At 55.1% G+C, this 23,215-nt stretch overlaps 2 protein-coding genes and 6 non-coding genes across 10 annotated transcripts in view; 2 read left to right on the top strand and 6 right to left on the bottom strand.

The window, feature by feature from the left end:
- Positions 1 to 9,615, top strand: part of COL6A2 (collagen type VI alpha 2 chain) — a 28,382-nt gene extending 18,767 nt beyond the window's left edge. The window contains exon 28 of one of the 2 annotated variants that reach the window (XM_005241292.3): positions 8,034 to 9,615. In XM_005241292.3, the coding sequence (XP_005241349.2) occupies positions 8,034 to 8,641 (608 nt within the window). In that variant the 3' untranslated portion in view covers positions 8,642 to 9,615. The other variant, XM_027792241.2, reaches the window with a different exon arrangement.
- A 1,361-nt stretch (positions 9,616 to 10,976) lies between these two features.
- On the bottom strand, positions 10,977 to 20,804 carry FTCD (formimidoyltransferase cyclodeaminase). Of its 2 annotated transcripts, XM_055812250.1 has the most exons (17): positions 20,585 to 20,803; positions 19,574 to 19,757; positions 19,067 to 19,195; positions 18,798 to 18,886; positions 18,366 to 18,545; positions 18,140 to 18,277; positions 17,715 to 17,846; positions 16,985 to 17,046; positions 16,177 to 16,306; positions 15,877 to 16,038; positions 15,575 to 15,618; positions 15,355 to 15,493; positions 14,964 to 15,059; positions 13,543 to 14,767; positions 13,031 to 13,066; positions 12,435 to 12,790; positions 10,977 to 11,298 (listed from the first exon to the last, which is right to left on the bottom strand). In XM_055812250.1, exons 1-14 carry the CDS (start codon positions 20,636 to 20,638, stop codon positions 14,681 to 14,683), a joined length of 1,626 nt encoding a protein of 541 aa, XP_055668225.1. In that variant the 5' UTR covers positions 20,639 to 20,803; the 3' UTR covers positions 10,977 to 11,298; positions 12,435 to 12,790; positions 13,031 to 13,066; positions 13,543 to 14,680. The 2 variants fall into 2 exon arrangements, with proteins under 2 accessions (XP_055668225.1, XP_055668226.1); XM_055812251.1 differs by lacking the exons at positions 10,977 to 11,298; positions 12,435 to 12,790; positions 13,031 to 13,066; positions 15,355 to 15,493 and having other exon boundaries at positions 14,621 to 14,767; positions 20,585 to 20,804.
- Positions 20,805 to 21,169: 365 nt separating this feature from the next.
- On the bottom strand, positions 21,170 to 21,251 carry TRNAS-CGA (transfer RNA serine (anticodon CGA)). Its single transcript has one exon. It is a non-coding gene; the product is annotated as a tRNA-Ser (tRNA).
- A 274-nt stretch (positions 21,252 to 21,525) lies between these two features.
- TRNAP-AGG (transfer RNA proline (anticodon AGG)) lies at positions 21,526 to 21,597 on the top strand. Its single transcript has one exon. It is a non-coding gene; the product is annotated as a tRNA-Pro (tRNA).
- Positions 21,598 to 22,001: 404 nt separating this feature from the next.
- On the bottom strand, positions 22,002 to 22,073 carry TRNAA-CGC (transfer RNA alanine (anticodon CGC)). The gene has a single exon. It is a non-coding gene; the product is annotated as a tRNA-Ala (tRNA).
- A 159-nt stretch (positions 22,074 to 22,232) lies between these two features.
- TRNAP-CGG (transfer RNA proline (anticodon CGG)) lies at positions 22,233 to 22,304 on the bottom strand. Its single transcript has one exon. It is a non-coding gene; the product is annotated as a tRNA-Pro (tRNA).
- Positions 22,305 to 22,522: 218 nt separating this feature from the next.
- On the bottom strand, positions 22,523 to 22,594 carry TRNAA-UGC (transfer RNA alanine (anticodon UGC)). Its single transcript has one exon. It is a non-coding gene; the product is annotated as a tRNA-Ala (tRNA).
- A 158-nt stretch (positions 22,595 to 22,752) lies between these two features.
- TRNAP-CGG (transfer RNA proline (anticodon CGG)) lies at positions 22,753 to 22,824 on the bottom strand. Its single transcript has one exon. It is a non-coding gene; the product is annotated as a tRNA-Pro (tRNA).
- Between the last annotated feature and the right edge of the window lie 391 nt (positions 22,825 to 23,215).

Genomic DNA, 23,215 nt, shown 5'->3' with positions numbered 1-23,215 from the left:
CCACCCATGTGACCTTTGAAATGCAGAGCCCACCCTGCAGCACTGGGCAGGATGCTCTGCGGGAGTGACAAGGACAGAGCAGGGGGTAGGGGACCGTTTGGAAAATGACACCATAGTGGACCCAAAGCTTTGGCTTCTCTAACACTGGCTGTATTTAATTAACAATTAACTCAGGGTGTTGGATTAAAGGAAAAAGGCTGTAAGGATCCTGCAGTATAAAGGAGACGGCCGCTGCTCGCTGCAGGTAGCTTTACTTGAGCATATTTTGCTTGTTAAAGGCCAGATCTGCAACCTGAATTACTAGCAGTTCCGTCTGTCTGAGTCTTTGTGCCTGTTCAAACACAATAGATGCACTATTTGCTGGTATACACAAAGCTTATAAAGGACAAAGTTTTGCCAGCTCTTGCAATTTTTATCTCTACTCTTGCCGTCAATGTTGCTGTGAAAGACCCCAGCTTCAACTCAGTATTATACAGAATCTCAAATTTCATTTTCAAAGAAGTCCCTTCGTTTCCATACAAAGCAAAGGAAAACTGGTCCCAGGACACTCAGAATCTGAAGACAGGAAAGCTGTAATTACTCCCATCTAAGACATCTCACTAGTATTTTGAGTATTTGCACCTGGCAATGCAGAGCGCACGATGCCCAGCCGTGATGCTGAGCTATCCACACAGGCTCCTCTGGAGTGTCCTCTGAGGAGCTTTGTCCTGCGGATCCATGCACAAGGCGGCGACATCCCCATGCCACACTGGTGACTGCTCGGGTGTCTTCAAAGGTTTGGGTCTTTGCAGCCTCCCTGTTTCTGAGGAGCACTGCAGGAGAGAGACTGACCCAAGCAGTGGTGTGTTCTCCTAGGCTTGGGCCATCAAAGCCCTCCAAAGCAAGGCGAAGCTGGCAGTCCTTTCCCTGTAGTGCACTTGGGTGTTTCTGTTCCTGATGAAAGGTGAGAACAGTTCACTGGTACCTGACAGTCCTGGGGACCAGAAATGGCTTGAGGAAGCATCTGAGAGGGTTCCCTCTTGGGCAAATCCCTCAAGCCATGCCATAGGCAGGCCAGGTCGGGTGCAGGCCCTACACCTGTACCCCCGAGGACATGGGAGTGAGGTGGCTGAGTAGTGTGGGCCTCCTGCGAAAGTGTTGCTACACCCATCTCAGCATGGGCAAAAGATGTCCTGGTGTGCTAGGCCTGGTAGATCAAGTTTTAAGTGATACCCATTCAGGAGCCTTTGGGCAAAGCACCTTCCACCCGTAGCACTGGATGGTCCGTGATGCATTGCTGTCACCATTTAGAAGGATTTGCAATAGCAAATAGCTTGCCTAGCGACGAGGGAGCCTGTTGGATGTGCTGTGACATAAGGCATGTGACAGAGCCTGGGGCTTCTTTGCCCAGAGCTCAGCTCCTCTGGTTCTCCAAGGACATCTCACGAGTTGGTGCCAACTCGCATTCAAACCCTTTGGATGGAGGTGGTGCCCTTCGCAGGGTATGTGGGTGAGCTTTGTGCACACCCAATGCGTGTGTCCCATGGTAGACAGGCCAGACAGGTCCAGGCCAGGGAGGCAGCTGCACCCAGCCCTGCTCCCGGCCCCATGGCTGTCAGCGTTGCAGTCCTGGCACTTGTAAGAAGCAAATCAATTGCACGTGCCAGGCACTCCAGCTCCAGCCTGGGCATGGTCAGCAGAGCACAGAGAGGGACAGGTATTGCACACAACTGGCTTCCTCCCTGCTGCCTGGCAGAGCCAGGCACATCACCGCTTCGGGTTCACACCTGCAGGTGAGGGTGTCCTGTCTCAGTACTTTGCCGAAGGAAATCCAGGTTTTCCTGTTTTCAGGGCAGATCCTTGTCTCCCTGTTACCACCCGTTGATTCCTGCGGTGCTAACAGGATGCTGGCGTGTTAAATGGGTTAAATGCTGAGCAAATCTGAACTGACCACTTGCTTGGATAGAAACCGCATGACGCTCTGTGAGGCGCTTTCTAACCCATGCAAAAGGCTTTGCTTCGAGCTTTGGGATTTTGTTCAAATGTAAGTGGAGCCAGGTGGAGATGGAGGCTCTCAGGGTCCTGACTAGCCCAGCCACCGCACGGGAGCATTGCAGGGCAGTGGCTGTAGCCAAAGCACAGCGGGCTGAGTGCCAGGCAAGGAGTTTACATAATGCTGTCCCTCGGATGTCTTTCTGGCTGTACAGCATCATGTATAAGTTTGCACGTAGCAGAATTCAAAGCTCCATAATGGCTGAATCCTGTATACAGAAAGAAGTCGGACCCTGTGGCCCTCTTCCTGAGCACTGCTCTTTCTCCATCATGCCTGTGCTGGATGAGTAGGAAGGAACCAGGCAGTTAAGGTTTCGTGTAATATTCTGAGGTCTCTCGGTTGATGTGCGAGTGTTTTCAGTACAAATCCCACAGTTCCTCAGACATAAATGTGGCAGAAAGATTTAAAGCCTGGCTTTGGTCTTTACTTCTCTGTCCTCGTTAGCTCTGTTCCCTCTGGTGCGGTGCACATAGGGAAGCCAGGGAGCTTTCAGAGATGCAGCCATTGCTAGCAAGCCCTGAAAATATTCTTTTGACGCTCACTTGCAGATGACAGGAACCCTGGGAACGTAAACCCACTTATTTTCCGCCCCATGGAAGAGGGAGTCAACATAGATTTCCCCAGCACCATACATTCGATCGCCCAGTTCCTAAACTCCACGCGGGAAACCCAGGACCCCAGCATGTACACCCAGCTGGTGGCCACTTTGGCCTTTACCGCCGAAAAAGCCAAGTTTGCCACTGGAAATGAGCGGCAAGAGTGGATGGACTTGTTCATTGACACCTTCAAAATGGTGCACAGCGAGATTGTGGGGGACCCAGAAACTGTGCTAGGGCTTTGCTGACATGTCTGTTAGAGATCCCGTGGAAGTGGGTGGAGGCAAAGGTTGAGTGGAGGTGGTAATTGTCTTTCCTAGAGTGCCTGTTTGGCAGAGGGGACAGGTACATCAGTAGGTGCTTTTAGTTTGTGAGAAACACAGGCAGTGAAAGAGCTTGGTTGCGCTCAGTCGGGCACACACAGGGCAGTCCTGTCTGACTTGGCTGGCTGATGAGCGTGGCAGCTTTCTACAGTAATGTCAAGAGATGCTCTTGCTTTGCCCACTGCTTTTCTGCAGTCACCTCAGTGCTCCCCCGCTGCGCTCCCAGCCCCAACCCTCAGCCAGGCGTGAGCACCAGGCTCCACCAAGGAGGCTGCCAGTACGCGTGGCTGAGGGCCAGAGGGAGCCCCTCATTTGCAGAGAGCCTAACGATGCGCTTTTCCCACGCCTTCTTGCGTATGTATTTGCTGCTTGCTTCTGAAGCATCTTCTGCCTCCTCTTGCTGGGTTGCCGTGAGGGCTTTCTTTGGGTCTTGCAAACCGTTCATGTGACAAGACGGACAGAGCAAGGTGCGTCTCCTCTGGCCGCAGTGGGTGTCCCTGTACAACCATTCAATGGGCCGGTGGGGACAGCAAAGGGAAGGAGGAAATAGGATGGGAGAGGGGACAGCCCCGGCTTTCCATTGAGAGCACCAAAACCTGGGGAGTGCTTCTCTCAGAAGCTGTATGAGCTCCCTCCGCCCTTTTCTGTGCTTGTACTTCTGTGTTTCTTCTGTCTTAATTAGCACCATGTACCTGTTTATATCCAAGAGACAGAGGTTATGTAGGGCTAGGCGGTCCAAAGCAAAAATCCCTGACTGTGCGGTCAAACCTCTGTGATGCGTTACGTGAGCTGTTTAAAAGCAAGTATTTACACTTGGTGTAGTACAGCCCATTTGATCCATACCCAGAGCTGGTTTGGTTCAGAGAGACTAAAGACCCACGGCTTGTGCTGCGGGAATGTGCATTTAGATGAGGAGTGATGTTTCCACGAGCTCAGCTGCCCCCGGTTTTCCCAAAAATCCAGGCAGGTGAATGCCATTCCTACCCCCAGAATAATTGCTGCCCTCTCAAGCCATAAGAAGAGAAAGTGGCATTTCATGTGCAGACACAAGAGAAGTGTTTACTGCCAGCAAGTGAATTTTGCAGCCTCTCTAACTGACATGGTATTATTGCAATAAAATATACTAAGCAAATGGCATATTTAATGGCCAGAAGGGAGATGTATGGTCTTAAAAAATGCTGTTGGGCTGTAATGCTTCCAGATGCACAAAGTGGAGCCAGTTGCCAAGGTCAGGAATGGGAAATGAAATGAGGAACTTGCCCACTTTGAACTTTGTGCAGCATTTTCTTCCAGCTCTGCTCCAACACCCGGGGCTTGCCAGTCTAGGTGAGAAGCCATCCAGCGACAGGCTTGCAGGGGAGGTGTTTGTGTTGGTGAGCAGATCAGATGTGCTGCACAAAAACAGCCTTTCTCCCAAGGTTTTAGCACTTTTTGCTCCCAGTCTATAGCAACAGGGAGCTCAGAGAACTCTACTGTTGGTGTTATAGAGGGAAGAGACTTCAGAGAGCTTTACATGGTGTTCTCCGTGTTTTAGGTGAAGGCAAAAGGATCAGCCTGTGTCTGAGTCCGTATGCTAGTGTCTGGTCATAATCCACGTATTCCAGGTAGTCTGTGCAAAGCCAAGCTCCCTACTGTTTTGATTTGTACCCCAAAATTAGCATGTGACTTAGCCTGCTGGGATGCAGCTTAGGAGGACTGCACTCAGAGTAGTTAAGCTGCTTCAGCCATGATGCTAGAGGAAACCCCCCCAAAAAAAATCACTGAGCTGAAGAGAACATATCAGGGCTGGGGTGTCTTGCTGAACAAGACAAGAATTTGGCAAGACTTCAGCAACGGGAATGTTTATTTCATTTCATTGCAAAGCAGCCATTTATTTCCTTTCTTTTGGAAATATTTCCTAGCAAAGCAGTACAACAAATGAAAACCTCTGCTCATTGGGGGGGAAGAGAAAATGTTGCTGGGCAGTACCTGTGTTGACCCTTGTTAGATGGGGGCAGGGGGGTGTAGTGGTGTTTTGCTAGCATAATCCTGGCTAATCCCTCTGATAAAATCGCAATTTTCATCACAGCAGTGGTTCCTTCAGTGAGGCTCTTGGGCAAAGGAAGGACACAGAAAAGGAGCTGGGGAAAGGACAGTCCACACCTCCCCAGAAGTACTTGAGGGGCTGTGAAAGGGGGAAGCCCCAGAAAGGGCTGGGAGGTCAGTCCCCATCTCTCGGTCGCTTTCGTCTCCACTGTCAACACCATGAGACAACAGAGAAAATGCCAGATACCCAGGTTTTAGAAGCAGCAGGAACATGATGGCGTGGTTGGGGTTACTCTGCACATGCAAGTAATTAGATGGGTTGCTAATGGCTGGAAAATCGATGGTATTTCTGCTTTCAGTGCTGCCTCTGTTAGACATCCTCAGCTGTGTCCTAGCACACGGTTCTCAGTTCGGTGAGCTGCAGGCATTGATGCCTTACTGTAAGCCACGTGAGGAGGACCAGTGCAGCAATTAAAAGCATGACATGAAGATTTAGTTGGCTTAATTCAAAGGTGGTACCTCCGAGAACTTCTCCCCCAGTTAAGGAAAAGAATCCTGTTCCTTGCTGCAGGAAAGGTCCTCAACTGTCAGAAATGGGAACAAGTTGCAACGAAAGCATGACACTAAACAGGACAAACCCAAGGTTTTGCTGCACTGCCTCATATCTGTTAAGTTGCCATGGGATAACTCACACATAGGAGCATCTTACCACACAGCTGGCAGGCGAGCAGCAGGCAGAGAGTCTCTGGGGAGTGCTCCTGCAGCAGAAGCTGCAACTGGAGAGCCAGGTGTGCATCACGCTCTTGCTGAAGCTCCATGGAGTGATGCTGCTCTCAGCCACAGCCTGCTTAACTAGGAGCTCTTAAGGCTTGCTTCGGTTCCTGTGGGAGGTGGGTGGCTCTTGCTTGTCGTCTCAAGAAACATGACTGCATGTAGACAAGCGTCGGGGGGAGACTGGTAATACTTCTCCAATGCCATAGGCAGCCCTCACTCCCGCTTGCTTGCTTCCACCTGCTTTTGCAGACCACTGTGTAGATTTTGGACTGTGTGGTTGCAGGGGGCATGCCTTCCTGCCTTTCCCCCTCCACGACTGCACAGAGCAGGTGAGAACCAGGAGTGCAGGTGCTGCCAAGGCAAAGCATCCCTGTGGCAGCAGTGCCTGCACACTGGGAACTGCAGCATCAATGTTCCCTTAGACCACATTTCTGAAGGAAGGTTGGGCAGAGGTGAGTACGTACCTTTATTGCTTTAAAGGAATGGCGTATTGCAGTTGAATTTGGAAATGTGATATTCTAAAAGCTCATGGGGGAAACAGCATTTTTTTGGAGATCTGACTGCAGTAGAAACCGAACTGCCATTGCAGAAGCCTGTCATTCGCAGTAGGACAAGGTACAGTAAGCACCATTCAAGGTGTGCTGTTATTGTAGGTATGTTTTACAGTGGGGGCTAAGGAAAAAAGCAAGTCTACAAGGTCAGGGAACACGATACAGAAACAACCATAGACTTCTGCTGTGACCAGTGAGTTAGGTTAAACCATAAGTACCAACAGAAATTCCTGCATCAGGTTTGACTGTTTTATCATGGATGGCAGTGATGCCAAATAGTCTGTGAGCTCAGTGATATGCACCATCAGAGCTTCTGCTACACTGTCTTGTGCTGTTGGATTCATGTTGGACACTGTCTCTGTAATCTCAAGAGCGCATGTATCTGCTTAAATACAGCTTTGCTGTTTGCTGAATGTTGACTACACACAAAGTACTCATGTACTAAAGAGTGATCCGTTTGTTCCTCAGCTCATAGGAGTTGTTACACCAGTTCAGCACCTTCCATGCTGAATCTGGCAGCCTTCAGCACTGAGGAAACACTTTATCAAGTTGGATTTGCTCATAGTATGGAAATTAGACATAATATGATACTCCAATCCCAAAAGTTACCCTGCCAAAAATGGATGCTCGAGCTGGGGCTGCTCCAGAATCTCCTGTTCCTTGCCAGTCACACAACACAACATGACATCGGCTCCAGGGCTTCACCTTTTTGCGATTCAATCTGAGCCACAGAATTACTTGACAGCGACACAGCCATTGCCCTGATGCCACCTCAGGGGGTGGCCAGCCGCAGCAGGTACACCACAAATCAATACTGCTGCTGCCGTTGTATTCCCAACTAGTGCTTTCATCAGAGAAGGAAATTCAAAAGAGGAAAATTCAACAGCGCAGAAATGGAATTGCTTCTGAGAGAAGCAGTGCATGCAGAGGAACAGCAAATGCAATACACCCAACTACTGCAAAGGGAAGAAATAACAGTCCCTAACTAACGGCTGGCTCCAAAGACAGCTATTTTCTTCCCCTTTTTTATTCTGAGTTTGTTCATGGCAGATATATTCGTATGCCCACTTGCCCGCTTTGTGGACAGGTGCTGTTCTGAGTGACTGAAGAAGAACAATGTCCTGCTGTGTTTCGCCCAGATACTGGTCTTTTCTGTATTACAAAAGCTGCTTTACTATGAACAGGTGCACCGACAAGGATAGTCTTGTTTTCCAACCACATGACCCAACCTTTATAAGCTCTTTAGGAATTAGTGCTTGCTGATGAAACTAATCTGGCTGAAAGGTATGAAAACAGCTTTCATCCTCCAAATCTGTGTGTGAAAAGTAGCTCTGAAAGTAAACCACTCCCTAGGAGTAACTGAGAGGTTTGCAGACACTGCCTGCCATTAATCACTGGATATTCCTCTTGCAGATAAGAGCTGGGAACTGCTGTAAGAAGGTGGATGTAATTCTGGGGCTGAAATGCAGACCTGTTTAATCTCATGCGTGTCTGTTACAGGCCCCAGAATTAACATTCATTAAGACCTAGTGCCCAGGAGCTGAGGGTGTCAGAAGCAAAGCTCCTGCATTACCAGCTGCAAAGACATGCTTTGGGAGCAGAGTGGGGCTTGTTCTTCTTTGTCCAAAGATGCACAGAGGCAATTCCAGCCCAGACTGCCTGAGGCAAGCCCCAACTTTATCCTGTAGGCTTTCTTATGCTCCCAACCCTTGTCGTCTTCTTTCTCCCGCAGAGCTTGCAGTGGCCCAGTGCACACAGCGCCCCGTTGATGTCGTCTTCTTGCTCGATGGCTCTGAAAGGATTGGGGAGCAGAATTTCCACAGGGCCCATCACTTTGTGGAGGACGTGGCCCGACAGCTTACGCTGGCCAGGAGCAACACCGACAACATGAATGCCCGGATTGCACTGCTGCAGTACGGCAGTGAGAGGGACCAGGATGTGGTCTTCCCACTGACCTACAACCTGACGGAAATCTCCAATGCCCTGGCACAGATAAAGTACTTGGATTCATCCTCCAACATCGGGTCAGCCATCATACACGCCATCAACAACATCGTACTCAGCCCAGGAGGTGGGCAGCGACTCGCCCGGCGCAATGCTGAGCTCTCCTTCATCTTCATCACCGATGGCATCACAGGAAGCAAGAACCTCGAGGAGGCCATCAACTCCATGAAGAAGCAAGATGTCATGCCCACCGTAGTGGCTCTCGGGAGTGATGTAGACATGGATGTCCTGCTGAAGCTTGGCCTTGGGGACCGGGCAGCCATCTTCAGGGAGAAGGACTATGACAGCCTCTCCCAGCCCAGCTTCTTTGACAGGTTCATTAGGTGGATATGTTAAATGAAGGGAGTGCGCATGGCCTCTCACCGATATGCACCCCACCCTGATATTACCCGTTTCATTTCCTTCCCTCTGTATGGTTGCTAGCAGCTCTGAGCTGGCCCAGAACAGCTGCCCTCTGGGTACTCCTTTCTAGCCAAAATCCAGAGCTCTTTTTTTATTTTCATGATGAAAAGTCATATATCTTACACTTATGGTGCTAATTAAAACCAAGGTTGAAGCAGGATATAAAGCCATATGACTTACTTATGTAAAGCTTTACACAAACCAAGCCATGACTTGCGTAAATGCTGTAATCCTAGGAGGGCTTATCAGAGAAGCAAGAAACCTTTCAGTGTAGCAGGGCCAATGAACATCTCTAGTTTTCAAAAACTCTCAATACCCCTCAGTGTCCTGTGAGGAGCTTTATGGTGGCGACATCCCCTGTTCTTTAGCAAACCCTTTTCCAGGTTATCTCATCTTTTTTGTTCTCTCGGTACTTCTGCCCCGAGAGGACTGAGTGAGTTTATGACACGTCACATGCTGCTTGAAATGGTCAGCAACTTACTTTCCTTTTGCATGGCCTTTGGTGGTTTGCTCCTCTTTCCCAGGAGCAATGGGATGGCAAGAGGTTTTGCTGCCTTATGCGCTTGTCTGCAAATACTCCTTTTGGGGCTCTGTCTATCCTAAATTCCACGTATTATCTTTAAGATCTTTTTTTTCCTGTGGACCATATCGCCCTTGCTTCCTTCTGCCATTCCAACCTTCATCAGAACCTGTTCATTTATTACTGCACCCAAAATCCTGGGTGAGAAGGGGCAGGATGCCTCCCAGCATCTCACAACATACTGGGCAGCCACCGGAGCTGCCTCCCATCATCCCAATGTGCTCAAAGTAACCACGGTGCCACTTTCCCACCAGTATCTGCTAGGCAACGCCCAGATTTGAACTTGAATTGTGCTGTCTGCAAAAATAAACAAACTGTTTTCACCCTATCCTGAAAAAGCCTCTTTACTGTGTAGTTTGTCTTTTTAAAATTATTTTAATGAGCAGCTGATTCTCCTGGTGCTAAGCTGGTAAGTCAGGATAAGTTTGTCTTCTGCCTGCCCTTACAAGTGCTGGAGCACAAAGCCAGGTATCCCTGCAGCACAGCCGTCATGGGGCACTGCTACAGACCCAAAGGACCACAGGAGGAACCTGTGGAACCTCTCCAGCCCTCCCCACTGTCTCCAGTAGGCCACTTGCAGACTGGTTCCTCTGGCCCTGCACCCTCACAGTGCCCATCCAGACCATGATCTCTCAGTTTAACAAAGACCATGACTTCATTCCTTACCTACTTCATGTTCCTCACCTGTCCATGGGTCCCTCTTTGAGCAGGCTGTGCTTTTCCCCACCCTGAAAGGGGCATTGCACCTGAGTCAGGCTTTATCCATGCTTTCTTCAGCCCTTCTTGCATCCAACACTTGTGTGTTTTGAGCCAGGACAGCGGGGTAGAGGAGCCCTCCAAGGATGAGGGCATTTCTGTACGCTGGTGGAGGTGGGATGGGGAGGAGAGTGTGGGCACAATGTGGGTGGTGTGTAGGGGACCCCAGGCACGGTGTGCAGAGGAGCCAGCAGGGAAAGGCTCCCAGCATGGGCACAAGCCAGGGCAGGCACGCCAGTGGGGAGCTGTGGCCACACATGCTGCAGTGTCCCTGCCATGTTTTCCCTCCTTCAGAAAGGCTGTAGGGGAGCTTGGAGGGTCACCAGGACAAAACACAACCGCATCCAGAGAGGGAGCTGCAGGAAGGCAATGCCCCTGCCCCAGCACACACACACACGTACCTAGCCAGCAGCACAACAAGGACAAAAAAGCCTGCGCTGGCAGAAAATCTGGGTGAGATCGGCTGCAGCACCTCTTTTGAGATCCCTTCTGCAACAGAGAGCTGCGCATGGTTGTGCCACTAGGTCCATTAGCCAGTTGCGCTCTCTGGCAGCGAAACATTCTTGATAACGCAGCTGGGAAGGGTCCTCATGGTAGCCATGGCCATCAGCAAAACAAAAATAAAACAACAGCAAGAGCAGCTCTGTGTTAAAATTGTGGTGAAAGCACTGATGGGCTTTTCACCTTTCCTAGCAGACATGCTGCAGTCACATGGCCATGGCTCAGGGGCTCCAGAAAGACAGCGCACTGCTTTTTCCTTTTTATTATTACCATGGCGCGAAGGGTGACAACCCATACAGCTCAGCAAGGGAAAGTTACAGCACTCCCCAACCAGCCCCTCTGCTGCAGCTGGGAAATCTCACCTTTACGGGCAGCGAGATCCATGTTAGCAGCCAGCATTATTGCACAGGAAAAAACACACGAACACCATCAGACTGTGAACCAGCACGTGATAGTCCCTGCACTGCTACCTGCAGCCTTGGGGATGACTTTCAGCAGGCGCTCCCGAAAGACAGAGGATGGAACTGCTGCCCATTATCCCATAGCAATTCCTGTCAGAGAATTTACAAGCTAAAACCAAGAAGAATCACCGAGCAAGCAAAACGCCACTCTAAGGGGAAGGGAAAAGGAGCGGAGCAACATGCAGGTGGTTCCCATGGGGTGTTTGACTTTGTGTTTCATCGCTTCACCACCACGCATGTGGGAGATGTCCTCTTCAGTCGGAGTCAGAACTGCTGCTTGAGCTGCTGGAGTGCTGGAGGAGATGAAACAACTTTAGGATAGCATGGAAACAACCCTCCTTCACACCACTTCTGATGCTGCCAGGGGTGCCTGCCCTCAGCACCCCACCGGGGCCAGGTTGAGCCTGCAGTGGTGGCGGCTGCAGACCTGCCTCTCCCCGGGTGTCTTTGCACACCAGCAAAAGGGGTGCCCTCAGGTTTGCACGTGGGATGGGTTGCAAACCAGTAACTAGTTAACATCAGGGCCCCGTGGGCCATGCAGAGGGTGAGCCTGCAAGGAGCCAGCACAGCACCACAGCCAGGGTACCCTGACTTGAAGATAAAATAGCTACTACTGACATTACCACAATTTTTATTGCAGTTTATCGCAAAGCTGTCACAAACCGTATTTCAGGGTTTGGAGCCATTGTTTTCCTGTTTGGAGAATATTACAAGCATGTCGTGGGTGGACTGGGTTTTTTGTCATTGTTTTACAAAGCTGCTCAGGCCAATTAAACAAATTCCAGAAGGGTCCTGATCTCTGCCAGCAAGGGCAGATGGCCAGGCAGATCGCTTTCAGAGCCATTACAGAGCGAGAGGAGCTGACCGTTTGCTTTGCTTGGAAAATGCTCCTACTGTTGATAGTGGAACTGGGGGTTTGTTTAACAGTCCCTCACTCAGACCTGCTCTGGATGCTGCCCATCTCTGGAATGGCATTTTCTGCAGCATCTACTCCCAGCACAGAGAATTTTTTTTTTTCTTTATCTAATTTATTTTATTTTGTAGGAGAGAACTGAACTGCTCCTCTGCTCTGGGACACTGAGCAAATGACCTTTAGGGGAGGTACAACTCACTCTCGGGCAAGCAGGACAAAGTCCTGGGATTTAATACACTGAGTAGCGCACTCTGAGCTGCGTCACTGTTCCCAATGGCTTCAAGAAATTTCACGGATCACATTTCAAAAGACACGAAATGACTTACACTTGCCTATTTATTAAGCAAACATCTCCACATCTAAAACAAATCACTGGGGTGGTGGCAGCCCGCTCCAGCCACTGCAGGGTGGAAGAGGGGAGCCCCAGCTGCCCAGGCTGGATGCTGCGGCATCCATGAGGGGGTTCAAAGGACCACAGCAGAGATTCAGAAGGGTCCATTGCCACCTCGCTCTTACCTTGCCTCCATGGTGCTTGGAGTGCTTCTTCTTGTGCTTCTTATGGTGCTTCTGATGACAGCCAGGGGGGCACGGTGAGCACCCCGGCATTCCTGGTGGTCCAGGATGCGGGTGCCCATGGGGATGATGCCCTGGTTGGGGGTGCCCATGGTGGTGCTGCCCCGGTGGGTAGGGGCCAGGTGGAGTGGGGCCACAGGGATAGCCACCTGGGGGTCCTGGGGGATAAGCCCCAGGCGTGCCAGGTGGCACTGGAGGGTAGCCGGGGTAGTGACCTGCTGGAGTGCCAGGACCAGGGTATCCCGGAGGAGCAGATGGGCAAATTTGGACTTGTGGTGGTGGCACCCCCCCGGGTGCACCTAGGAAGAAGAGGGGGGCTGTTAGCAAGCAGAACTGGGCTCCCCCCTTACAGACAATGCAGGGAGCTGGTGTACCCATGCACCCAAAGGACCCCTCCTGGTCTACCCCCCTCCTCACAAACGATGCCCCCCTCCCCTTTGGCATGCAGGTAACCCCTCCGGTGCCTGTGGCGGTTGCATAGAGCTCTTCCTCAAGCCCTCATGCCTGCGTGGTACCTGCCCAGCCCCGCGGCCCCTCACCTGGGTTGGGGTTCCACATCCTCCACGGCCCCTGAGCTGCAAGGGAAAGACGGGCACTGTCAGTGCTCCCTCCCAGCACCTCCTGTCACAGGGATGTCATCGCCCTGCCAGCAGCCAGGACATGGCTCCCCTGTCCCACATGTCCGCCCCAGGCAGAAACCAGTCTCACTTCCTCAGGAATGCTGACACCCCCAGACCCCAACAGCCACCCTGCCCCTTCAGGTGACAGCACCAACACCGAGAGCGACTGTCCTTATCTCTGTGCACCCTCAGAGTCCAGGCGTGTGGTTTCTACTGTTAATGGAAATACTAACCCACCTCCAGCCAAGCCTGGGTGCCCAGCCCATGTCTTCATGGACCACGAGGGACTGGGGACGCCATGTCTGGGTGCGGTGCCAGCCATGGGGACAGTGTACCCTGACCCACAGGTGCCCACGCTCCCACTGCCCCCGTGCCCCCCAGCTGCCCTGCACCCCCCAGGCGCTGCTGCCTCAGGAGCCGCTTCTGCTCACCGAACCTGCCGAAAAGCTCCCAGCAGAGGCGATGCCGGCAGACCCTCTGCAGGCACCAGTGCCAGCAGCACCCCCGATCGCTGTCCTTGGCACGGCTCACCCAGGGTGGCGGGCACCCACTAAATACCAGGGCCCTGCCCAGGTGACAAGGGGTGTGGCAGGCAGGGGTGACACAGCATAACAGTGGAACCAGCCGCACCACTCCCTGTGCCATGGTCATCACCATGGGCACATGGGAAATGTCAACACGCCGCTCCCAGCCGGTACAAAGGTCCCACAGGGCTGATAAAAACATAGGACGGAGGGTGATGGTTTCACATCCCGACATCAGGTGATGGGATGAGTCAGGCATCCCCACCATGAACCCTGGCTTGGTGCTCCCAGCATGGACACAGCATCCAGGGGCAGGGGCTGGCACAGGTGGGGTCACCCTCCTGCAGGCACTGCTGTGGGACAGCAGGGTCCAGCTAATGACTCCCTGTGACACTGATCAGGGTGCTGCCATGGGGTGTGGGTGGAGGAGGGGATATCTGCCATCAGACCCATTCAAGAGAGGCAGGGCTCGGTGCCCTGATGCTCAGGTCTTTCTCTCAGGGAGTCTGTGAGGAGGGGGCAGAGCTCCTCCCGTCCCATCCCCACCTTCTTGCTAACATTCCCAATACCGCCCCGCATTTGGCAGCGCTGCTTTCCCTGGCCAGTGAGCAATGCAACAGGCTGGTCTCATCATGCGGTGTCAAAAAGACACCTTGCAGGAAAGGATTGCACCAGGGCTTGCCCCAGCCCCGTGGGCAGCGGGGTGTCTCGGGGGGGGGCAGTTCTGGGCATGGATATACAGAGGGGTGTGTGGGGCCAGGAGGTGCCCACGCACTGGGATCCCCTCCTGGGCAGTGCTGTCCCCTCTGTTGAGATTGCTGTGGCCCCAAGCACTGCCAGCCCAGCCAGCTCCTTCTGCCCCAGGGATTGGGGGGATGGAGACCAGGGTCTGAACCCCACACGGCAAAAATCACCCTTAGCCAGGGAAAGGCCAGCAGGGGACAGGACGCTCCTGAGGCAGAGACCGAAGGAGCCCAGGCAGGGATGACACGATTCCCAGCTGTATTGGCCACTGCAGAGCCCCCAGCGCATCCCTGAGCCCCTCTCAGGCTGCCCGCTTCTCCAGCAGCGTCAGAACGAGCGCCGAGCCTTGCTTCGCCTCCTCCAGCAGCCCAGAGACCTTCTGTGACATCTACACAGGGAGGGAGAAGGTGCATCATTTGCCTCTCAACAGGACAGAAGAGCAATCCACCATCCACCCCATGCATCCCGCTGATGGCGAAGGAACGGGGTGCCTGGGAACGAGGGGTCCCAGGGGCTTCATCTCCATCTCTGTCCCACCCCATCCTTGCCACCAGGGCTAGGACACACTCACGGCCTCTGCTTACTGCGAGCTTGAACTTCTCATCCGTTATGTCTTTGAGGTTGATCATGACGTTGAAGTAAGCTCCGAACACAGCTGCTTCCAGCATTTTGGCTCCCACCTAGGAAGAGAGGCTTGTGAGAAGGTCTTCTGCACCGGTATTCTCAGGACATGGCTCCAGCAGTGGGAACCATTCGCAGCCTTGCCACACAGGTGGGGAAATTCAGGCAAGGATTGGTGGAGGTCAAGTCTTCTACAAGCTGCCAGAAATTTAGCAGATGGAAATCCCTGGCCAGTTTGGGAAGCCTGGCTGGAGACCAGAGGTCAGGACATGATGGGACACCTCGCAGGGAGAAGCCATGAGCCCAGCAGCCTCCAAAGCCCCAGCTGGGGCAGCGCTGAGCCTGGGGCCGTACCTGGATGTCAGATTTGCAGGCCAGGTTGCAGTGGCGTGCCAGCTCCTTCAGAGCAGGCCAGAGCCCGCTCACCTTCTCTGCCAGGGCACAGGGCACCCTCACTGCCGTCTTCAGCCCCTGCTGCATGGCAGCTGTGCGCCTGCGAGGGGGGACAGCCCCAGCGTGAGAGCTGGGCAGCCATGCTCCCCCAGCCTGCGAGACGCCACCCAGCCCAGCTCACCTCTCCTGCTCTTCGGGGGTGCTTTTTGGCAGCTTCATAGCTTCCTGCAGGACAAGAAAAACAGATTTTCTGCCATTTTCTCCAAGACCCTGTGTGCCTTGGATTGCGGGCCATGGCAGACCTGATAGCTCCCATGCTTTTCCAAACCTTTAGGTGATGATGTCCCTTCCCCTGGGCCCTGGCTTGGACCAAGGTCACAGCCCTGCTCCTAAAGACACCAGGGTACACAATGCCAGCCCCCCCCTCCCAGCTGGAAAGCCCCCTGCTTCTCCATGGCATATCTGCCACCAGCAGGGCCTCACCATGTAGCTGCTGAAGGCACGGGAGTCAGCATCCACCATTGCCACCAGTTCATCCATGGCCTGGTGGAAGGGGGGAATCAGCTTCCTCATGATGGGGTCCAGCTCCTCAAACTGCCGCTTCCCATAACTCATCAGCCCCACCATGCAGCCCAGTGCTGCTCCCTGCAAGGCCACAGGGATAAATCCTCCAACTGGTCACTGTGCCCACTGCTACCACCATGCTGGCTCTCCTCAGCGGTTCAGCACACCCAGAGGACCCCCGAGGCAGGCAGGGACCCCATCCCACTGTGTGGCACGTACCAGGGCACCCGCAGCTGCAGACACAGAACCTCCTCCTGGTGCTGCCGACCTCCCACCGACTGCTCGCACAAAGGTGCCCAGCGGCTTGGCCACTAGCCCCCCATCCACCTCTCCTGCCTGCACCAGGTACCTGTGGCACAACAGCTCCATGGGTCAGAGCACACACACACCCCAGACGCAGGGAAACCCACCACCCCCTCCCTCTCCCTTTTCAGCCAGCACTGCCCTCTTCAATAGGTTTTCATCCACCCCTTGGTTCTGTGGGTGGCTGAGAAGGGGGGTAACCCCCAAAAAACCCAGTGGGAGGGTTGGGGAGAGGACAAGGAGCCCCATGGGGACCGACGGAGAGCTGGGGAGCACTTGTCCTGGTAGTGTGGTGGGTTGCTCCAAGTTAGACAGGGTGGGCTCACGCAAAGGGTGTTTGGTGGGACAGAAACACACCTGCAGCCATGTCCCCAGGGGGGATGACAAGGACATAAAGAGCATGTTCCCCCCCACCAGACATGTGTTTTACACCAGGCACTGCAGCACAGCATGTACATGCTCAAATTTGGCCAGAAAACCTGCCCCCGTTGCCTGCCTGAGTGACCTGGAGTCCCCGCACCCCATGTTTACAACCATCAGCATCTGGGAGAAGGGACCACCCCGTTCCTGCCCAACACCCAGCAGAGATGACCCCAAGGTGAGAAGAGGAGCTGGTCGTAGGCACCGCTCCCAAAACAAGCCAAGTGCAAGACACAGGCAGCAGGATGCCCCCCGTCCGGGCAGGGACGGGCACCGTGATGAGAAGCAGGATGGGGGTCCCTACTCAATGATGCGCTCCCGGGGGTGAAACGGAGACAGGGAGTCCAAGCCCAGCCGGCTGACCACCTGCAAGAAGCAGCACCGCCATGTCAGCCCCATCATGTTAAGTCACATTGCATCCTCATTCCCTGCTGTTAATTAACCATGGGTGATCCAGCCCTAGGACAGAGTTGCTCGGGCCATCACCCAGGGAGAGGACAGCTGGCGTCACCAGCTTGACCCACCCCATACGTGCGGGCAGCATGCGGCTGCCTACAAACACTGATAAATAATTAGCTTGCTCTTATCTAGAACGTTCCCCATAGGGTGGAAACGTCCCTCCCTCCTGCAGCTGAAAAGCAGAGCCTGTCTCCTTGTTCCCAGCTCATGCTGGTCCTGGGACAGCTGCCCATAAAGCCACACACTGTCCTTGAGCTCTGGGGAGGTCTCCTTCCCCTCCTGGCCTCCATGTAGGCAAGATGGGCAGCTGCTGCCTGCACTCTGTGCTCAGGGGATGGGCTATCTGCTCTGTGAGCATCGTGGCATCCTCAGGACAACAAGAAACTTGTCCTGCTCGCTGTGCCCTCACAGCTCACCAGGCACCATCCCTAGAGACAAGTGTCATGCCCTGGGGACTGCTGGGGTCCTAAATCTCTGCTCAGTGCCACTTTGGGAGGCTGGGGCGGGGGGGGGGGGCTTCACATGTTTCTCTCATTATTCCACCCTCATCTTGGTACCAGGAGGAGCCACATTACCAGCCTGATCTTCTGTTCCTCCTCCAGGATGAACAGGTTTTCCTTCTTGATGTAAAACTCGGCTGTGTCCAGCATGGCCTTCTTGGGGACAAGCCCCACCAGCTGGGACCCCACCACAGGGAGATTCAGTGCCTGCAAAGAACATCAGAAATGCAACTGTCCCCAGAGCCACCCACCTTGCCACCACTACCACCCCAGCCTGATGGTTCTCAGGACCCGGGGAGCTCATGGAAAAGCCTTCAATGGAGGAGCTGGGGGCTAGCAGCAAGTTGCTGAGCTTTTGGGGTTTTCATGCCATTCAGCACTCTGCTTAATGGGAGATAAAGTAGAACCTGACCTGGGGATGGGGAGAAAAACTTGGAGGGAGACATCCTCTACCAAGCCCCTACTGAAACAAGCACGTCACACCACCCCGTGCCACCCACCTCCGCGTCTCGGCAGACCTCCTCATAGACGGCGTGGAGCGGTGTGGTCTCAAAATCCAGCAGGTTCGTCGAAACCTGGGCTATGTTCTCTTCTTCCAAATACCAGCCAATGCCCTGCACCCTCTTCAAGCGCCCAGGCTGCCAAGAACTGCCACAGTCAAGGCATGGCCCAGGAGGCCGGGGGGCAATCAGGTCTGCTCCCAGCACGCTGCCGGCACGGGGGTACCTGGTCGGTGCCACGACCCTGTTCACGGAGGTTGAGGGCGATGCGGTGAGCCAGCTCTTTGGTGCACAGCAGGTTGACGTTGTATGCAATAAGGAAGGTCCGAGCACCCGTCACCGTGGCCCCCCACCGGGGGACAAAGGTTGGTGGCCCAAAATCAGGCGCCCACTCTGGTTTTGCAAGCTGGGGAGGAAGGAGGAGAGCGTGTGGGCTGGCACTGCTGAGCAGCATGGGCCACCCTCCTGGGGATGGCATCTCCCTGCCCAGCTGGCATCTGCCATCACCACCTCCATGTTCAGCGGCACCCAAAATGTTTCACCAGCTCCTCTCTGTGTGAGGGGTTTACGCCAGCCCCCAGCACTCTCCCTGAAGCTGGGGAGGTATGGCTCAGCTCTGCCCAGCCCGTGCTACCCAGAGAGGTGCTGCCAGGCTCACCTTCTCAGGGAGCGCCTCGTACTCCCCGGCACGGATGGTGGGCAGGGCTTTCCTGCTCTCATCCTGTGCCGCCTCGCCGTACAGGTAAACTGCAAGAGAAAGTCAGGGGCGAGCGCTGCCAGGCAGGGGCTGGCAGCATGTCATCTGGTTTTGCCCGTTCGGAGGCAAACACCATTTGGTTAAGGTTTTGCAAAAGGTGTGCCTTTTCTCCACAGCTGGAAGCATATGGGGTGGGATGGGGTGGGCAGAGGTTCCTGGTCCTCACTCACCAGGAACCCCCAGCTCCGCTGCCAAGCGCTGCCCAAAGACGTGGGCGCAGGTGACGCACTCCTCCATGCTGACGTTCATCACCGGCACGAAGGGGCAGACATCCAGGGCCCCCATGCGAGGGTGTTCACCTGGCGACAGGGCAGAGAGAAGGATGGGAGCTGGGAAAAGCAAGCAGACAAGGAGGGAGGACGGCCCTTTCCCAGTCTTTTTTGCAGACCGGGCACTGCCACCACGAGGAAAGCTGAGTTTGCAGCAGTAATATCTACTCCAGCCCAGGGACAGGAGGGATTCAGCCTGTCTGGATCAGGAGGACGAGCAAGAGCTTTGCACAGTCCCAGCACCATCCACCCCGGCAGCAGCCTGCTGCAGGTGCAGTAACGTGCCGTGCTCGGCCACTGGCAGCTGATTTTAGCTCCAGCCATGCAAGGTGCAGCCAGAGCTGACCACGCACGGCAGCCAAGGGATGCTTCACACCAGATCAACTCCCACACCCCCCAGAAGCTCACCCGTGTGCCGGCTCATGTCAATGAGCTGCCCGGCCACACGGGCCGCGCTCAGTGCGCCTTCGACGACAGCCTCGGGGGAGCCCACAAAGGTGTAGACAGTGCGGTTGGTGGAGGCACCGGCGTCCACGTCCAGCAGCACGCAGCCCGGTGTCCGGGAGATGGCCTGCCCCAGGGCGTCGATCACCTGCCGGGCAGCAGAGGGGAGCAAGGTGGTTGAGCCAGCCAGACCCCCACCACAGCCCCAGCTTTGCAAGGTGGGGGATGCCTTTTCTCAACCGTCCCCCTTCCCACCGGTGATGGGGTTGCGGATGACCCCACAATCAGTGGGGATGCGGCCCTGCACTGCAGACTATGCAGGACCCAAAGGCACGAGCATCCCACTCCTACCCAGGGGGTTTGGGACACCCCTGGCTTCCAGCAAGACGCAAACCCACTGTGGTAGAGAGAAATACCCAGCTGCTGCCACACGTTGGAGAGTACCATCCCAAATTCCTGTTCCTAAGGATACTGCCCCCTGCCAGCTTCCAAGCAGATTTGGCTCTGTAAATCCTGTTCCCTCGGGGAAGCAGGGATTTTATGGCAGTTTTGGGTCCTCTGAACTCCTGTATCCCCAGCAGGGGCAAAGTTCAGCCTGAGGCTGATGCCCAGAATGGATCCCACTAACCTGGACAATGTATTTTGGCACAAAACCTGCAAGCGGTATTTCTCTAAGGGTACACAGAAGAAATACAGCAGGAAATAATGCCAGACCACCCTGAGACCTGGTGCTACAGCAGCCTGCACACAACGGGGAGGTCTGAGCCCCCATTTTGCACCAAGGTGCCAAAAAGCAAGCAGGGGCTACCTTCAGGTATTTTTGGCATTAGCCAGGCAGGGCAAGGTGCACATCACTTCAGAGGAGCAGGGCAGAGTCTGGCAGCGGTTGCTGCTTGCACAGACCCCTGCCAAGGCAGCCCAGCTGTCAGCACCCCAGCATCACCCACCCCCCAGCCACTCCATGTGCTCCCTCACCTCTTTGTTATTCCCCTCCGAGAAGTTTGGGACACACTCCACCAGCTTGGCCATGGTGTCAGGGTCTGCCTCAGGGTCTGCCTGCTCCACACGGTTCCGGGCTCTCCTCCTTGCACCCTGTGGGTTTACCTGCCCTTTCCTGTCCCACAGCAGAGGAAAATCCTCCCAGCACCTTCTTCGCAGCAACCAACTTCACAGTTGCCCCCGAGCCAGGGTTTCTCATTAACCACATCGATCTGTGGCCAGGAGACAGAAAGGGTCTTAGATAAACAACATGGTACTGGCCCTTCTGTGGCTCCAGAAGCTCTGAGCACACGAGCACTGAGTGCTCACCAGGGCCAGCCTACAACGCTAATTACCCACAAGTGTAATTAATTGCTAGAAGGTGATGCCACATTATTGAAAGCACCTGCTGCACCCAGCACCATACTGTGGCAACCAGATGGGACAGCCTGCTCCTGCCAAAGGCACAGCAATAGGACCACCAGTACTCCACAATGGTGAAGGAAAATGCCCCCCCAAGACCCCCAAAGCGTGGGCACCCCAGGACACAGTCTGGGCACCGAGGTGGTGGGCAAAATCTCTCGCTGTGAGCAGGATTCGAACCTGCGCAGGGAGACCCTATTGGATTTCGAGTCCAACGCCTTCACCACTCGGCCATCACAGCCCCGCACCCCAGCACCCACGGGGGATACCTGCCCCCGCCCTGGGCACCCCCCGGTCCCCCCGGGCACCCCGCTTTCCTGGCAAGTGGGGGCATGTCCGGGGTGGCCGGTGCGTCCCCGCACACCGGCTCAGCCCCGCTGCGCTGCCCAGGGGCTGCTGGCAGGGCCTGTGCGCACCCAGTGGCTGCAGGGACAGCGGGGTCCCTGGGCAGCAGTGCCCCCCCAGCCCCCCAGTGCCCGCCACAGGGTGGGGGTGCCCGTGCGGCTGCGCACCCCGGCTCGTTGGTCTAGGGGTATGATTCTCGCTTAGGGTGCGAGAGGTCCCGGGTTCAACTCCCGGACGAGCCCTTCTTTTGGGCACCCGCTGCTGGGCTCAGCCCCCGTAGGAATGGGGCACAGATGGGGTGGCAGTGCCCAGCACAAGGGGGGACAGGCGGCCTCCCGAGCTTGGCCATGTCCATGCTGCCAGGACAGTCCCACCTGAGACACGGCTCAGCCGTGGCCAGGGCTTGTCCCCTCCCAGCGGGGAAGGGGTGTTGGGGACAGCAGAAGGGGGATGTGCTGCCACCCCATCCCCGCTGGGCAGCTCTGGCCAGGGGCAGAGCCACATAGCTGGCAATGGAAGCAGCCACCGGGATTCAGGAAGCTGGGAGGAGAAACCCTGGCAGGAGAGGGAGATCAGCCTTGGGATGTCCCATGCAGCAGGAAAGGGGATGTTTCTTATGGCTACTTCCAGGGGGGAAAAAAGGACATGGAGATGCTGGGGGTTGAACCCAGGGCCTCTTACATGCGAAGCAAGCGCTCTCCCGCTGAGCTACATCCCCCTGCCCAGGAGTGCCCAGGCACTGGTGCTGTCCCTGCGCTGCACTAGTGGTGTCCAAGCTTGGTAAAACCAGTGTCAGTTGTAAGAGAAACCCTCCTGCGCTGGGTTAGTAGAGAGCAGCAAGGATGCCACCCCCAAAGGAGAGTGTGTCCCAAAAGAAGGGCTCGTCCGGGAGTTGAACCCGGGACCTCTCGCACCCGAAGCAAGAATCATACCCCTAGACCAACGAGCTGGGGTGGTGCACCCCATTGCACCCCCACCCCCATTTTGGGGTTAGGGATGCAGCTGAGGCTGTAGCTTTCACACACACCACCACAGCCTGCGGATGCCAGCAAGCACCCCCAGCGCAGCCGTGCCCGCAGGCACCCAGGGATTTTCAGGGGGGCCTGGGGGGCTCTGCCAGGCCGGCAGCCGGCAGGGAGGGGGCTCTGGTGAGGTAAAAAAAGGACATGGAGATGCTGGGGGTCGATCCCAGGGCCTCTTGCATGCAAAGCAAGCGCTCTCCCGCTGAGCTACATCCCCCTGTGCCAGCAGGACCTCACTGCCAGCTCTTGGGGGTCCATCCTGCCCATGGGGACGTGCCCAGTGAGGACAGAGGAACAAGCCCTCCATCCCCTAATACATGCCCGGGTTGTGTCACAGCCCCATGTGCCACCAGGGAGGCTGGGTGCCCAAAAGAAGGGCTCGTCCGGGAGTTGAACCCGGGACCTCTTGCACCCGAAGCGAGAATCATACCCCTAGACCAACGAGCCAGGGCAAAGCCATGCTCCCTGCCCTCGTCCCCTGTGCTCCATCCACCCATGGCACTGTGCACAGTGTGATTGCTCCTGGGTGCCCCATCTCCCATCACCGTCCCTCAGACACCCATCTCACGTGGTTCCATAGCTAACGAACTGCCTTTCCCCTTCCCCACAGGTACCGGCATGGCTCTGGGACAAGGGACAGGAACAACAAGCACCAGGTTCCGCACAAATTCCTCCAGCTTTTCATTTCTCCCAGCCACCAGGAGCTGCCAGCCATAGGGGTCAGCAGGATGCTGGTGCTGGGGACTCCACGAGTGCCATGGGGGACAGGACTGGGAGGGCGTCTCCGGAGCAGGACAGGGAGATTTTTTCTTGACACAGTCCCCAAAGGTAGGGCTGC

This window comes from Falco peregrinus, chromosome 8, assembly GCF_023634155.1.
Source record: "Falco peregrinus isolate bFalPer1 chromosome 8, bFalPer1.pri, whole genome shotgun sequence".
NCBI classification, from domain to species: Eukaryota; Metazoa; Chordata; class Aves; order Falconiformes; family Falconidae; genus Falco; species Falco peregrinus.
This window is presented reverse-complemented; position numbering and strand designations above follow the sequence as displayed.

Excerpts from the sequence above, each read along its gene's own strand:
- FTCD (XM_055812250.1), bottom strand. The coding sequence starts at position 20,638 with ATGGCCAAGCTGGTGGAGTGTGTCCCAAACTTCTCGGAGGGGAATAAC. Across the intron at positions 16,039-16,176 it reads CTGCAGCTGCGGGTGCCCTG|GGAGCAGCACTGGGCTGCAT; the intron begins GTACGTGCCACA and ends GTGGCCTTGCAG. Across the intron at positions 15,494-15,574 it reads ACCCCCGAAGAGCAGGAGAG|GCGCACAGCTGCCATGCAGC; the intron begins GTGAGCTGGGCT and ends CCCCCCTCGCAG.